Source organism: Pseudopipra pipra, chromosome 5 (assembly GCF_036250125.1).
Source record: "Pseudopipra pipra isolate bDixPip1 chromosome 5, bDixPip1.hap1, whole genome shotgun sequence".
Taxonomy (NCBI): domain Eukaryota; kingdom Metazoa; phylum Chordata; class Aves; order Passeriformes; family Pipridae; genus Pseudopipra; species Pseudopipra pipra.
The window spans coordinates 43,200,067-43,217,480 of NC_087553.1; the positions used below are offsets into that span (position 1 = coordinate 43,200,067).

The window sequence follows — 17,414 nt, forward strand, 5'->3', positions numbered from 1 at the left end:
ACAGTTTGTCTTCATAGGAGAGATGCTCCTGCCTTCTGACCATTTTTGTGGTCCTCTGGACCTGCTCTGGCAGGTTCACATCTTGTACAGAGGGCTCAGAGCTGATACAGTGCTCCATGTGTGATCTCATGAGAGCATAGAAGAGGATGAAAATCACCTCCTTCAATCTACTGGCCATGGGGCCCAGCATACTATTGTTATTTTGGGCTGCAAGCACACATTGTCAGCTCACGTCCAATTTTCACCAAACAATATCCAAAAGTGCTTCACAGGGCAGCTGCTCTTAGTTTGTCCAGCAGTTTGTCCTGATACTGGGGTTGCACTGACCCAGACGCAGGACCTTGCACTTGGCCTCATTGAGTTTCATGGAGTTCAAATGTGCCTACTCCTCAAGCCTGTCAGGGACACTCCGGATGGTATCGCTTCCCACTAATAAAAAAGAGAAAAAAAAAAGTGATATAAAACATGTCAGCAGAAAGGGAGAAATAGTTGTCCAAAAAACTATTGTGTTTCTGTGGGTAAATCTTGGGAGGCAGAGATACAGATAAGCCCTATGGGGAGAAATTATATAGAATTTTCTAATATAAGCAATATTTAGTTTTTTAATTTGATTTAATTTCTGAGTATTACCTGAAATACATACCCTTTTTAAAGACTCAGAATTTTTATGTATACAAGGAAGAACAAATTTGGATATAATTTCCTTGTTTGACTCTTGTAAAGAATTATCCGAACATGACATGTAAGAATATACTGAAAAAATATTGAATTTTATGTAAGTATGATTCTATAAGGATTAGAGAAAGTTCTTCCCAATCCTCCCCCTTCCAAAGAAAAAAGTGTAAGAATTCAAACTAAGAAGTGTAGCTCGATAAGATCAATATTTACTATGAGCAGTTTGCTATGAAGAGCTCGGAATAAAAAAGCGGAAAGTCAGATACAGATATATGGATCTTGAAAGTGAAAGTGTCCTGGCTCAATTTGATCTGAGTAACTTCCCCATAGTACAACTTTTCAGAAATGAGGGGAGGGCGGGGGGGAGGGGAGAACCAAACTAAAAGACTCCAAATCATCATGGTATTTCCGTGTCAATTTAGTATTTCCCTGAAAACTCCTGGTTCTTGTTCTGAACTGAACATTTTTTTTCCTCCTTACTCTCCACAAGGATTCTGGATTTTTTTTTTAACAGTGGAAAATAGGCCTTTTGATCAACTTTTCCTCATATTATCATTACTGATATTGAAAATAATATTCATTCTGTGAACTGTCTTGCAGATTTACAGGTTGAGTTGTGTTTCATAACAGTCCGAAGTATCAGACACAAATTATAAGAGATACATCACAATAACATTTAAGCCAGCTACAGACAAACTACGTGCATATGCAGTACTGCACTACAGAGTTTGGTAAGTTACTCTTGAGTAAATGCGCTCTCCCAAAAGCAATGAGAAAACAGCACTAGTCTGGGTCATGTGTAACAGAGACAACCACCATCCAAGTTTGTGACAGGTCTATGTGAATTCACAGCACTTGTGACCAGCCTGCTATCTTTTCTTGGTCATATGTTGAGCGGAGATCACCAAATGTCCTGAACTGTGTCCTGATTTTGTGATGTGAAAAAGAGGAATTTAGAGTTTCAGTGTTGGCTGGTCTACCTGGAATGGTCTTTCAACTGATGTTTCCAAAGGGTAAGGCCTTCAATATTCATATAGTCAAAAATGTAATTACGTGATACATTTAAAAAGGGACTTTGCAGTGACAGTTCAGAAGACAAAATAACGTAAAAACTCGAAGACTGTACAAAAGGTCCTGTTCTGCACTTCAGACATTTTCTTTTACTCTCACCTTTTTCTATTCCAGATGCCAATTTCTTGTGCTCTCAATTTGATCCATTCCTCTTTAAACAGGGAAATTCCTTCTTGCAAGGCAGCACTGGACAACGTGGCCAGCAGTACCTCATTAGTATTTACTGCTGCTAGCTCCTGAAGCTGGACAAAGCTTGGTTTCTACCACTCTCAGACCAGAAGAAAGTCCAGTCTCTTCTGAATTTAAAGGAAAGGCAGCTAAAAACCAAGTAAAAACTTTACAATAAAGTTAGCTTCTCTGTGCTAACAGAGTGATTGAGAAAGCATATGAAATGCACGGGAGAAGTGTCAACAGCATATAATTTCTACCACAAAGAGTTCAATGCATTGTCATTGGAGTTTTCATGATGACTAGTTCCTGATGACTAGTATATCCCAGGGAGCTATCTAGTTTAGTCTAATTTACACTGAAAAATGAATAATATGAAAGAATAGATATAGAATAAAAATAAGTGCAAATACCTCATCTCTGTAAATAACATAAATTCTCCAATATAAGGTGGAAGCAAAGAAGAACATCCCAAATTTTTGTCATTCCATATGGTGTCTTTAGTTATTTATAGAAGAAGCATTCTATCAGACATCTACTCCTATTATCCTCCAGACATTGTTTTTCCATCTTTTTTTCTCTGTATTTCAGAAAACTGAAATATAAATTATTTAATTTAGCATTGCTTGCATAGTCAAAGTCATTGACTGTGGATCGTTATGAATATGATAGCTGTATCCACTCACATACTAAATGGTGAGGAATACTGCTGATCATGTATGCACAGTGCTTTGCCGTGATGAGTTTAAATTGGGAATATATTTTGATGAGATGATTGAACCTATTTGTAAGATACAATTTAATAAATGAAAACATTTGATTGCAAGACAGAGAAAGGAAGAGAGAATTTAGAATTAAACAGAAGAGACCATCATCTGTAACAATTAAACTTTTCATAGTAAATAGTAGTCAGTAAAGAAATTAAAGCAATAATTAATATATCATCATCATTATATTGACTAATGTATCAATATGAACGTTAAATATTTATACACATTTGTATTTGTGTACATTAACAAATTAATTATTCTCTTACTTCAGTCTCTATGAAAAACTGCTGATATATATCCATAGTAATAAGGGATGCACTGTTATATACTGAGTACATTACCCTCCAACAAAATGCTGAGCAAGGAGCTCTTTCTACCCCATGAACTTTATACTATCATCAAGATTTTGTTGGTCTCGTATTTCAGTCTTGTGGTCCTTGAAACTTTGAATATCTATGAATACAATATTGAAATTCCTTATGTCCTTATGATTACCACACAGGTATTACCCCTGAAATTTGACCTTCTTTTGATTTCACAATAACTTTTCATCAACTAGATAAAAACATATTCATACAAGATTCAGGTTTGATACATAAATAAATGATTACACCTCTTTTTGGAATTTTCTTTGCAAAAGATTTTTAAGACTTCATTTTTTACCTCATTTTATTTTTTTTTAACCTTGTCCTTTCATTGTTATTTAGGACAGTGAAATTCTGAGTTTCTTTTTAGGGATAAAAATATTGTTATTTCACTTCAGCCACAGTGAATCTTTCCAGTGTTACTCATATTGCATTGAAACAAAAGTCAAGTAAACATTTAAGAGACTAGAGAAAGAAGTACCCTCAGACGAATATCTTTTTGCCTTCATTCTTTTCAGTAACAGGAAGTAGTATTTTCAAAAGCTGATACGATAAAATTTGTAATTCAAAAAATCCTGTTATTATCAAATATTAACAGATTTTTAAGACTGTGGTGTGTTGACCGTGGCTGAATGCTACATGCCCACCAAGCCATTCTATCACTTCCCTCATCATCCACAGGATGAGGACCAGGGGGAGAGAAAATAAGGTGGGAAAAAACCCTTGCAGATCAAGATAAAGGCAGCTTACTAAAGCAAAAATGAGGGTCATGTGCATCCGAGCAAAGGAAAAAAATCAAAAGATTTATTTTATACTTCCCATCAGCAAGCGATGTTGCCACCTGTTTGGAAGCTGGGCTTTGGCACACGTAGTTGTTGCTACAGAAGGCAAATGTAAATAATGCTCCTCCCCATTCTCCCCTTGCCATTTTCTTCCTTTCTCTTAGCTTTTATACCTGAGAAGGCATCATACGGTATGGAATACCCCTTTGGTTATTTTGGTCCTGGTTATGTCTACTCCCAGGATTTGGACCAGCCCCATCCTACTTGTGAGGGGGGAATATTGGAGAGAGAGAGCTGATGCTGTGCCAGCACTGCTCAGCTGTAGTCAGAGCGCTGGTGTGTTATCTGTGGGGGTGCACAGCTGGTCTGTTGGCTCTAATGTATTTGAATTCCTATTAAGTATCACCTAAGAATCATTTCAACCACACAAACTGAAAAGAATTTATTTTCTGTGCAACTTATAGAGTGGGGAAAAGTAGCTGCACTGCCAGGCTTGATAAAGTGTGAGACCGGTGCAGTTGTAGCAGAAAAACTTTGCAAATCAATTCTTTTTAAAACAGAATTGGTGATAATCCATAAAGTGCTTTCAGGCAGAAAGTAGTTGGGTTTTTAGTTCACTGAAAGGAGAGGGTTTAACTGAGGAGCTGAAGGTTGAGGAACATTCAGGAGGAGCAAAGGCACAACACAAACAGAGATTGGTCACGTATTCTGTGTATTTGTATGGACATGAGCACCATTATCTGCTCTGGAGAAACTCCATCTCAGGGGAATGGAGCCACTTACTTCCTGCTGCTTTTGTTGAGGGGGACATGTGTTCCTTTCACACTGAGAGACTCCAAGGAATCTTTGGACACTCTGGAATCTCCAGTTCCAAGTAGCTTCTCTCTTCTTGATCCATTCTCCTTGTAATTGATACTTCTGTATTTTGGAGCTTCTAAAGGGCTTCTAGTTCTGACTTGAACTTCAAGACCTCCTTCTGCTACTCCTCATCAAAGCTCTGGGCCTCATTTTGATCCAGGTTGATGAATTCTTGGTTCATCTCCTCATCCCCAGTCTTGCAGTTCTTGGAGTTTTTGATAACATGAGCCCAATCCTGGATGTGATGGTCAATGGCCATTTGTTCCAGGCCACTTTCAGAGTCCTTAAGTGCTTTTCTTGTCTCCTTAACACCTCCCGGGGCTGTGCGAATCTGGGCTGAGGCTTGGAAAACCTTTGGAGGTTCATCCTCCACTTTGGAGAAAGTCATCATGGAGGAGGAGCTGAACGTGTGTCCATCGGGGTACGTGGACGGTCATCAAATTTCCTGTGCATTTCCAGCATACTGTTCCTCATGTTTAACATCATCCTGTCCATGGCAGAAAATGGATCCCCAAAATCTGCATCTCTGCAGTTCCCCCGAGGAGCCAGCCGGGAGTCTGGCCGCGCTCTCCACTGCAGCGCTCTGTCTGCTCTGTCCCTGCCCTCCGGCAGGCTCGGCAACGGCTCCCTCCCGAAGGGCTCTGAGAAGCTCCTCATCATCTGCCTCATGTGCTCATGGTGGGCAGCAAAGGGATTCCTGAAGAAGGGATCCTCCTCAAAGCACCTGCTGAGCCCCCCGAACATGGCGGCGGGGGACTCATTCAAGACTACATTAAGTGTAGCCTTAAAAAACACTGTTTATATTATAAAATAGCATTAATAAGTTAAGAGTAATGTTTGTTTGGCCAGAAAGCCTTTACATCATATTTAATCTTCCTGCAGTTTCCTCAGATTATTTAATTTTAGTGAAATAATGTGTTTAATAATGTTGAAAAATAATCACCAGCACTTTTGTTGAGCTCTGACAAAGGGAAGGACAATTACTTGTTGTTTCTTGAAGTGGTCTCTTCCTGTTCTTAGAGCAAATATTAGTGACAATAAGTTCATGTGATCAATTATTAGTGGCATTAATTGGGGTTATTCAACCATTTAATGAGCAGTGAAGGCAAGGGGGGGTCAAAGGATACTTTGACACCCTTAGGGCACAATCCAGGAGCTCATTTTCCATCCACTGAAGACAACATGGCTTTTGCAATTAATTTAATAGACAATATAAGGCTGTGGATGCATTTTCCAGGTATGTCACTCAAATTTCCTGGTGATTAACAGCAGTAAAGTTTTCCAAGTTGGAACTTCAGCAGGAATGTTGGAGAGACTCTGCTGTTCAACGGAAAATTCACCTGACAGCTTGGATTTCTGTCTGAGATTAAAAAAAAAACCATGATACAGACTTAATAATAAAACAAACACATCCTTTGGTTTGGAAATTACAGCGGGAAGGGGCGAATATTCCTTGTGGATCACCTTGTTATGCCAAGACTGTTCCTTCTTCAGGGTTCTGTACATGACTTCCTTATCTCAAGGATACACTCGAAAGTTTACAAGGTCGACATCCTCATCCAAGGGGGCTAGGGAGCCAACAGACCAGCTGTATTCTGCTCTGAACTAGACTGCTTGTGTCTTTCTTGACTGTCACAACAGCAAGTTATCAGCACCTTTTTAACTACCAATGCAAAGTACAGCCCTGTGAGAGTTGCTGTGGGGAAAATTATCTGCATCTTAGGCAGAACTAATAAAAAGAGCAGAACTAATACAAAAATCATCTGTAAGTATAAAAAACAATGAGTATGATAACTTTCCTGCAATATATTATTCCGAAATAAGAACATCTGCCCTACTAGGGCTCCTTAAAGAGTAAAATACTGTTCTCGTGTTATACCAGCATGAATCTGGAATGTTGCAGTTAAATATGGCAAAGTTTGGTTTTTGTACACACAAGGTAGGGCATAACAGTTTTCATAGAGACTACTGTAGGTTTGTTGATAAAACATGGAAAAACAGTTTTCAAATTTCTCATTTTAATCTGTCTTTAAGACTCTTGTAACTGTGGAGTATCACAGTAACACAGTTTAGACTGAAAATCTATTTTGACTGTTGGTAGGGTTGATTGAATACATTTAAATTTCCAAAATACTGCTGTAATGCCCAGAAGCATGCTATTAATGCAGTGAGTCATGTTTTGATCCAGTTATGTTCATCCAGTTTCTGCATATGTGACACTGATTGTATTTTAAGATTGAAAATAAAAAAATAAATTAAAGAACTCCATACTCCGAGAACTTACCACATAAAAAAAGATGTACATCTTGTACAGGAAAACTAAGACCTAGAAATATATGTAACAGAGATGGCAATAAAATAAAAGCAAACAAACAAAAAACCCCCACAAACCCCCAAACTGTATACTTTGATTATACATTTCTCACCTGGCCGCAGGAAGAATTACTATTCTTGTTATCCAAACCAGATTTCATAAGAGAGGGATTCATAACTGGAAGTGAGATGTCTGAAGTCTGTCCTCCACACAGCTGTGTGGCAGCTTGATCCCAACCTACTAAAGTGTACTCTATAAGAAGTGATGCAATGTTTAACAGATCATATGGTTCAGACAAGTCTTCTTATCTTTCCAGTGTTGGATTTCTAATATTAATTTTGCGTGTATTATTCAAGTCTTTAATAGGCATATGTCAGATTCTATCTGCAATACAGAGTTTTTCTATTCTCTGACTAGGAGGTATCCCTGTGCACATAAGGAACAGAAATACCATGTATCTCCTGAGATTCAAAATTTGAACTGTTGTGCAAAACATGTCATTTTAACAGCACCACTACATTACCTTGCCTAATTTTCAGAATGAAAAAGTCGTTACTTTTAGCTTTTAGAGTACTTAAATAGATCTTGCCTGTGACAATCATATTTTTTTTTATTTTATAGTTCTATAATTTTTCTGGTTTATAGTTCTTCTGGTTTTAATTTTTGTTTTAGCATTTTGCTTGCTTCAAGATAGAGAAATTTGATGGAAAAGGAATAAATGTTTTTCACACTCCTTTTCCTTCTGTTTGCCACAGAAAATAAATACAAAAAAAGTGATCTAAATAGCAAGAATGAAGGGCTCACATTCAGTTTTATGCACCTAACAACCAGTGTGCACAAAATCTTACAATGTTAAGTAAAAAACCACTTTCAAATTATGTATGTCTTCCCCATTTCCTTTCTTGAGAACAAACAAACAAAATCACAGTGATTACAGAATTTCTGGTATAAATTAGTTTGAATACAGACTTAACCCATCTACTGAGATCCAGTTCTGTCATAAAGGTGTAAATGTATGAAAGATTGAACTGAATTTAAATTTTCTCCAATATGGTCTTTATCCCCTACTTGCATAGAATGAATTAATCCATTTAAAAACCATCAATCTCTGAATGAATTATTTTGGACACAGTAATTGTTTTTTTTCCCAAATGAAACAAAAATTAAGCTTCATGACCTGAATAACACTATTTCTATCATCGAGCTTGCATATATATTTGTATACATACATATGTATATATATGTAATCAGCAAAATTGCTTCATACTTTCTTCAGATTTTATATCCATTGATATATGCAAACTCTGTTTTCAAACAGGGGAGGCTGATGTGAGAAAAAGAAATCAGAAAGCTTCCTGTTGCTGATATTTCTTCCATATGATACCATCACCCACTTCAGGATCTCAAGATGTGAAGACTCTGGGGCCAATTGTGTTGGATATATTATTCAGATTTTTACATAGCCACTTCCAGTGTAAAACCACACTTTTACTCAAATGGTGATCCAAGGGAGATGTGAAAATACTGTGCCTGGGTCTTGAAGGTGCTAACTATTTGTTCTGGATTTACTTAATATGAAATATTCAAATAAATTAGCTTGACAGTAATGCATGCAGGGATCTTCTGTAGTTATGGTAGTTAAGCCATTAAAGTACTTCACTGGAGCAGAGCCATTGTAGTTTAACAGATTTCAGAATACATATTTTAAACTTTTACAGGTAAACCAGTATATGTTGAGAAATATATATTGCACATACTGGTATTTTTGTAATAAGTTAAATTGAATACTGCATGTTATCTTTAGAGACACATGATTAAAAGTGATGGAAATACCTTTTCTCTATTTAATATAACTATTTTTTAATGCAGTTAATGAAGACCATGTTAAAGATCTTCATTTTAGTGTGCCTTCCATGTAGATTTTCAATGCTCTTTTTTCCTTAAACATCCATTTATTGTGATTTAGAGGTTGCAGTAGAAATTGCACAGATCCATTTTGAGAATAATTAGTCTGTTTTTTAATCCTGCATCTTTCCAAAAGACAGAAATAATGCTTAGGCTTTTTCTAAGTTAATCCAATTACATTCTGGCAAATTTTCTGAAGATAAAGAGTCAAGCTATTATTTAAAATGCTTTGTACTGCTATTTTCAGGAAACCTGAATAACAGTTTTAGTCCCTGTTACAGCACTGCAGCTAAAATGATGCTTGCTGTAATGCAGCTTTGAATGTCACCTAAAAGCAGAAAACTGTTGTTAGGGTTTCATCTGCGGTTAATTTTTCATTTAAAGTCCAGCACTCCCACAAGTCTACATTTCATAGCAGTTGCCATTTGTTGGAATTAAAAACAAGGAAATCAGACCACTAATATTTGAAGATGGAACCTAATGGAAATCGAACCATCCCACAAAATCTATTTGGTGCTTATTTAAAGAGTTGGCCACAAATTTATTGACACTTAGGAAAAAAAGATTTTCTCACTGCCCTCAAATGGAAATGGAATGAGTATTTGGCAGTCCAACCACATAGCTCTAGTTGCAACTGTATTTTGAACATGCTAGATTAAGGCTTATAATTTATAATAACACCTTACACTTCCTAAAAAATCTAGTTAGTACTTGGGAAAAAGTAGGCTTAGTGTTTGTTTTCTCACTTGCCTGATTTGACAAGATTGAAAACCTGCCAGGTATGACTTGCTTGCCAGGATCTTGGGGCATTCAGTACTTACCAAGCTGAAGCTGGCATTTACTTTGTGAATCAATAAACAATTGACCAGCTGGCTAGTAGTCAAAAAAGACCACTGTCCTACTTGATAAAAAATAACTCATATCCATTTAAATCTGGATTGTTTTATTCTCTATTAATTCTGTGTGGATTTGTAGCTTTTTAAATTAATGGAAAATACATGAGTGGTAAAATCCTGGTTCAAGTCGTGTGATAGGATCTCTGTCGCTGATTTTAGTGGACTCAGAATTTCTTATGTATTATACATGGGGATTTGTATTTCATAGGATATATCTCCAACTACTCTGGCCCAGAACATCCTGCCTGGCTGCTGGAGTCCAGCCCACTGCCACAGGAACTGGGGACATCTGGCCAGGTTTAGGGATGTGACTGCTGTATTCCTGTTTTCAGGTCTAACCAGTAACAAATATGAACATGTATCCCAGAAACACACAGATGGTCACAGGTGCACTTGCATCTTACAGAAAGGCAGCATTTTTTATTGTAGAGGTAGGCACTGAAGCACTGAGAGATTTTGGTGCTTGTCCTGCATTGGTCACAGTCACAGGACATGGACCATGGACTTCAGCAACTTTCAGGGCATAGAAGATTTAGCCTGTTGTGCTCCAGCAAAAAAACTCAGATCTTCAGTGAGGTAGTCCAGTGACCTTACTATACCATACCTCCCTCCTCTCACAAGGTTGTCTTGATTACACATTCGCATGTCACCATAGTCCTCATCTTTATTTTCCATCTTACAAAGTACTGCCATTGTTCTTTTTCTCTGTCAGACATTACTCTGGTTACTGTCACTAAGTTACAACTATAAGTCCCACTGCAATCTTCAAAATAAGTTTCAGTTAGGAATAATAATGTTTTTTCGTATTTTGTTCTGCTAATGCTACAGCTTTGTAGTGTTTTATACATAAACTTTAATTATTTTTTCATCATGAGAAGTCAGAATGATCCCTTTATTTCAACCTCTTTCATCCACATTCCTATTTCTGGGGAAGAAGGAGAGTAGGAATTTCTTTACCTGGGTTTTAGAGCTGCATAAAAGTACTGTCTTGTTATTAATGTAGATCAATATCTCTTGACCTGTTTAGTGTTGTCTATGCTTGATAATGTTTTTACATTGCAAATCTGTGGTACTGCACATTGCTGGGTTCTGCTCTGTCCTGTTGTATATCTTCTTTTGAACCTCAATTAGGTTTTCGTGCTCAGCATTAAAATGACTAAGTTTACACAGAATCCTCTTCTCTGTAAATAAATAACATTAGTTGTGTTTTTTTTTTTCCTCAACAGTGCTCAAATGCCAAGGATTCATGAACAAGGATTCTTTCACAGTGGAGTCTTACATTTAGAATTATAGCTTCAATTCAGAGTTAGCGAGCTTCCTTGCCATGGCAAGCTAGATGATTCAGGATGTCCAGTGGAAAATTATAGCCATTCATCAACTAGGGCTAGGGAGTCATCCTACATTATAAAACCTTCAGTTTCTGGATGATTGTAAAGTACAGCAGACAGAAATACTCCCATTGTACTCCTAAGAACTTCTTCATTCACAGGAAAGAAAAACAGGGATACTGATCTTTTTCTTTCTTTCTTTCTTTCTTTCTTTCTTTCTTTCTTTCTTTCTTTCTTTCTTTCTTTCTTTCTTTCTTTCTTTCTTTTCTTTCTTTCTTTCTTTCTTTCTTTCTTTCTTTCTTTCTTTTCTTTCTTTCTTTCTTTCCTTTCTTTCTTTCTTTCTTTCTTTCTTTCTTTCTTTCTTTCTTTCTTTCTTTTTCTTTCTTTTTCTTTCTTTCTTTCTTTCTTTCTTTCTTTCTTTCTTTCTTTCTTTCTTTCTTTCTTTCTTTCTTTCTTTCTTTCTTTCTTTCTTTCTTTCTTTCTTTCTTCTTTCTTTCTTTCTTTTCTTTCTTTCTTTCTTTCTTTCTTTCTTTCTTTCTTTCTTTCTTTTTTCTTTCTTTTCTTTCTTTCTTCTTTCTTTCTTTCTTTCTTTCTTTCTTTCTTTCTTTCTTTCTTTCTATCTTTCTTTCTTTCTTTCTTTCTTTCTTTCTTTCTTTCTTTCTTTCTTTCTTTCTTTCTTTCTTTCTTTCTTTCTTTCTTTCTTTCTTTCTTTCTTTCTTTCTTTCCTCTCCTCTCCCTCCTCATCTTTTTCTCAGTTTTTTTTTCATTTTTTTCCTTTTATTTTTTTCCCTTTGAACCACAATCTTCCAGAATATGTTAATCATAGGAATGTGTCAAACATATTCCATATTATAGTCCATGCTTGTTCAGTGCCTGTTTAATTTCTGAAGAATTTGAGAGTTATGATGTATTTAGGCTTCCAAATGTCTAGGAAGATTGTAAGATGTGCTCTCTCTACTAAGTGCTTTGGACAGAGATGGAAGAGAGAGTTGGCTGCAGATCTTTCCTAGTAGGAGGATGAAAAACCATTTGTTTCACTGCAGGACAATGAAAGAGATTTCCTATAACTTGCAATAAAACATAGTTTCAACAGTCATCCTACACAATATGAGATGATTGCTGTTATCTTTGCTAACTCTTTTTGTGTTAAATCTATTTCTTTGGATTCCTTGTATTTATGGGGAAGATTATACAGATAAATGGGAAAGGAGACTTTAATGAATAGAGTCTAAGCAGCAGCTACTTTTAGCCTTTGTCAGTCTGTTAGCCACTTGGACTGTTTATGAAAAAGTGTTTTAAGCAACTAGAATGCTATTCAGATAGCACTGTGTGTAGAAATGAAAGGACTTGTGCCATGCGCTGAGCAGGACCTCAAGTACTTACCCAGTGTGAAAGTAGAATTCTCAAACTAAAATCAGCAGAGTAGGAGATATGGACTTAGATTAGTTATGTACCTACCTGAGACTTGCACCTGCTGCTAGCACGTAATTTACTACATCTTTAGTGCCATAATCTTCTAGAGCTAGGGCACATATCCACAGTACAGGAATGTAGGAGTTAATATAATTTTCTTCCTGATAGGATTTGATTCACTTTTTTAACCAGTATATGCTAACATTTAGACTTGCAGTAGTAGAACAAACTGTCACAGATGATTTTCTTCTACATCATATGAATTAATAAACTCGATGAGAAAGGAAGGAGGCAAGTGTATATGACTCTAGCCTCCAACAGACGTGGTCTTCTTTTGGCAGAAGACACCATCTGGGTTTGGTTTTATCCTCATTGTACACTTCTGTGGTGATGTAGGAAGAAACATCTCCTCACCCCATCTTGTCTGCTCAGAAAGTTTTATAACACAGTAATGAAGACATTCTTCAAAGAGAGGGGAATTGTGGTGCTGAATCCTTGAAGAATAGATTTTAATGAAGGAAAAAAGATAAGTAAATTCTTTCTTCAAAAAGCAAAAGGATTAAAGGAAAAAAGAAATTGTTAGGAAATTTTTCCCAAGAACTGGGAGAAAAATTATTCTAAACAATTTCACAGAGATTAAAAATAACTACTAATTTATTTCTCCTGCATGCCTATGAAAAAAGTTACTCAATGTGTAACTTTAGGTATATGTCTTCGGAATTCTGTCAAAGAAAGGATAGGGTTTTTTCAATCTTTTGAAATTTTTTGTATTTTATTTTAATTTATTTAATTTTTATTTTCTCAGATAGAGTTGTAATACCTCAATCTTATGTCATCACATTCGTTAGGTAAATGTGTCTGTCACAGTTAAAGTCAGTTTTGTATTTTATTCCCCTTTTCCAGCATTATTTTGGAGAAACTCTTTAAGAGGAAACCCCTTGCTGGAGCTGGGTGGGGGCAGGGGGAGAAGGAGTGCATGCCAGTAGTCCTGGCTGCCGAAGAGGAAGTGGCATTCTCTCCATCTTGGACCATGTGACTGGAGAGATAGAGAGAGGAAATTAATAATAATTAATATTATGATGTAGAAAAGAACACTGTTAAGGCCCTGCACATGAGACACCAGAGACTTCCATAGTCAAGTAACTATGATGAATACATTGGCTCTTTGAAAAAATTAAATTTGGGGCTTTGACTTTCCTGTGTTCACACTTATCCCATTACATGAACAATTGTAACTTTTATCCAGTAAAAATCCAGTTTTTGCTACCATTAGTGTTATTTTTCTTAAAATGCAAAAAAACTATGTAAGACATGTCTGTGTATATAAAAATGGACTTGCATTTCCTTTTTCTCTCTCCCTCTTTTTTTTTTTTTTTTACTTTCCCCTCCCTGGTGGAACTATGGAAAGGCAAAACATTTTTATTTTCATTTCCCATGCATACTTTTTTTATCCCAGGTTCCATTTGCAGCTTCAGTCAATTATTATTCTTTGCTGATGTCACATACAATTTTTTAAGAAAGAACCAGAACAACAAAAAAAAAATACCCTCCCCTAAAACTTCCAAATGGGATTTGAAATATAAATTGTGGCTTAAAAGTTCTCTTAGACACACACTAAACCTGCTTCTGTTGCTTTGTAATTATAAACTGTATATCTCTCCTGTTTAGGTGCAATGAGAACTTTCATTTTTATTTGCAACTCTGAAATAAAGCCACTCAATATATGTTTAAAGATATTTTTCTTTCAAACTATATTTGGATGCTTACCTTGTCACAGCATATCTTTCCTCTAAAGCATGATGATTGTAAGACAAGTGAAGAAATAATCAAAACATCACTGAGATCTCTCTAAGGTGAAGTGAATTTCCTAGAAACAAAATTATATAACTAGTGTACATATGTCCCATTATTTTTTATTAATGGGTAAGTAGTAAGGTTTAATCTTCAGCTTTAGTAAGGACATTGTTTAACCACAAGTTTTTATGCTGAAAATCTGTTCAGAGGCAAAGAGGCACCAGAACAAGCACTGTATTTTCCCTACCAGCTGAGCAAACAGTTCTTTGTCTGGCAATAAACAGACAAGCAGTTTTCCTTTTCAACATTCTCTCTAATTTGATTTGCTCAGGAGACATAGTCTACAAAATATGCCCTGCTGTGGTACACAAAAGCATGCAGGAAAAAGACCACCTAATAGCAACAGTTTAGTAAAGAAAGGAAACTGAAGAAGGTGAGTTACATTGGTACTGATGATTCATATTTAACCTTCATGGTTTGCTTGCTTGCCATATGCCAGCATGAGTAACCCAAGGGTGCCAAAAATTACCATTGATCAATAGTTTGAAATTGCAGCACTTGAACTTTCACCTTTAATTCTGCTGTGCTGTAGTATGTGTTCAAACATCAGCCTTTTAGAATTATTCATTTTGGCTGAAGATCAGCATGGCACAGACGTTTACAGAATGTTAAACATACATTTCTTTCTAGCATGGAATAGCAAAGCAAATTTCAGTATAGAGACATGGTGGAGCTCATATATTCTCGGCTTAATCAGACAGTCTGGGAATATTTAGTATCTCTTTGCAGTAGATTTAAATTTTCCTTCAATTCTATATTACAAAACTCTTTTTGAAAAAAGCATAGTTGTGTATATGAGAGGTGGAGTGGGTGTGATTTGATCCACAGCCTTTTGAAGTACATGCAAAAAATTCCAGTGACCCCAGTAGGCTCTGGAAAGGGGTCACCAGAACATATTTTCAAAAATTCCTGGAAACCTTCGAAGACTCCAGACTTCTCTCTGCAGTTCTGAAGTGTAATGGTGGGCTTTTGCAAAGCCCTACCTAATGTGTGAATAAGATCAATGAGTAACAAAGGAGTTTGCATGGCCAAAAGAAAATCTGATTTTTTCAGTAAAAAAAAGTAACTCAAAACAAACTCTTCCTGTCACTTTATTACTGTTATAAGAAGTAATGGTTGAAACATAAGGTGCACAATAAAATAAAAGTCTGTTCATCTTTACATCTTTTAAGAGACCTGGAAGAGGAAAAAACTCTCACTAAATTAAAGCAAATTTGGTCATAACAATACTGATTCTTCAATTTATTTTTCCTGTTTATACAGGTACTCAGTGTGAGATTGACTTAACTTTAGTTGTGTGAGGTTTGGCATCTGGTCTAAGCTATTTAATTTGTTTCTTGGTTTTGTCATTCAAAAAAAGCAAGTCATCTTTAGCTGGTAATCTATCCCCACCCTGTTTTAGACACCTACACAAGAGGACTGACTCCCCCTCTGGAAGTGTTTAACTTTTTCTACTGACTCTGCAAACTGATTAGATAACCAGCCTAGACTGAACACCTGTGAATGGCTCGAAGCAGATAAAATGAAGATTTATTTTTAACGACATTGCACCTTTCATATACACAGCCATAGTACTTTCAGAAGGAGTTCTGTAACATTCAAGCACAATTTAAACTAACTGTGCACCTTTATTCTAGAGAGATGCTAATATCTCTGGACTTTTTATTTTACTTCAGTGCTTACTCATTAAAAGCAAAGAAAAAAAGAAATAAGTTCTCTACTTTCCTATGGCATTTAGTCTTCATGTATTACCACTAGTCCAAAACCAAGACATTTTTTGTGTGGTTGGCAGGCTTACTTGGAAAAGAAACTCCATGGCTTCATAAAACAACTTATTTGACAAATTTTTTAGATCAAAAGTAGAGTTCTGCAATTCAACTTTTTTCTTTTTTTTCTTCCCCCCCCCCCCCACTGATGCAGTGTAATGTGCAAAAAGTCACAGCAGTGAATACTAGGTAGAACAAGAACTTGAGGAAATGTCATTAACAGTGTCAATTATTGTCAAAACAAGTCAGAAGATAACGGAGAGCTGTGTCTGCCATCAGAAGGTCTGTCTGACTGGAACCCTCTGACATAGGTATTTATGGGTGGTTCAGTGACTCCTGTAGCTACAAGGGATTGAGCTTTACGGTGTGCCAAAACTATGACTGAGGAAGCTTAAACTAGTATGCTAATAAGATGTGGGCTGCAAGGATGTTTTTGCTCTTCCTTATGAGGTACTGAATCTGTTTTCTGACTCTATTGGCTGCTCCCAGATGGTCAGAGAGAAACCCTTCCTGCTCACCCTGCCTGCACGAACTGCTGTGTGAACTGCTGTGTGATCTGTTGTGCCACGTCCTCACTGACATGCCACTCCTATTCATTGCACCTGGGGTCACTTGTGCTCCCTGGAGCCATTGAAAGTCCCTCAATTGCTCTCAACACCACGCTCCCTTTGCCTGGTTGTCTGATGAGGACCCTCGAGTCCTCACAAGGCTGCTGCTTGGGTGTTGGCGGTCTTGGGAACCCCTGCACAGAACCCTCTCACCCCAGAACCCTCTTTCAGTGAATGCCCTTGCTGTGGCAACTATTGCTAGAAAGTGCTGAATTTGCCCTGTCTCTGGCTCAGCTACCCATGGAGCCAACCTGGCTATCTTAGACTGAATGTCTAACTTTTAGACATCTAAACATGAGAGACACACCTCTCTGAACTAGTAGCTCACGGGATGAGCCTCAAGGAATGATGCGAAGTCGATGTGTACTTGGGAGGGATGTATGCCTCTCTTTGGAAACGATTTTCACCTGTGGGAGTACAGCCAAATATTTCTGCATCCACAGTGATGGGAGACCATGAGGTCAAAGTGAAATCTAAAAGTGTTGGTGTTTTGTCCCGGGGAAGCACTAGAGATGTTGACGATGTGCTGGTGTCTCAGGGGCCTGTGTTTAACAGGCTCCACCGAGGCTTGTTTGCCACTCCAACTCTTGTGTTACTGTAATCTGTATTTATCAATGTAAGTACTTAGCTACTGATGTCAA

General features: G+C 36.9%; 1 protein-coding gene across 1 annotated transcript; it reads right to left on the reverse strand.

Annotated features, from left to right (window-relative positions):
• Positions 1-4,247: 4,247 nt before the first annotated feature.
• Positions 4,248-5,461, reverse strand: LOC135414723 (myeloid leukemia factor 1-like). The gene is given in 2 exon segments (XM_064655815.1): positions 4,248-5,121; positions 5,124-5,461. Coding segments are annotated over 2 exon segments (621 nt in total). The 5' UTR covers positions 5,434-5,461; the 3' UTR covers positions 4,248-4,810.
• Positions 5,462-17,414: the final 11,953 nt, after the last annotated feature.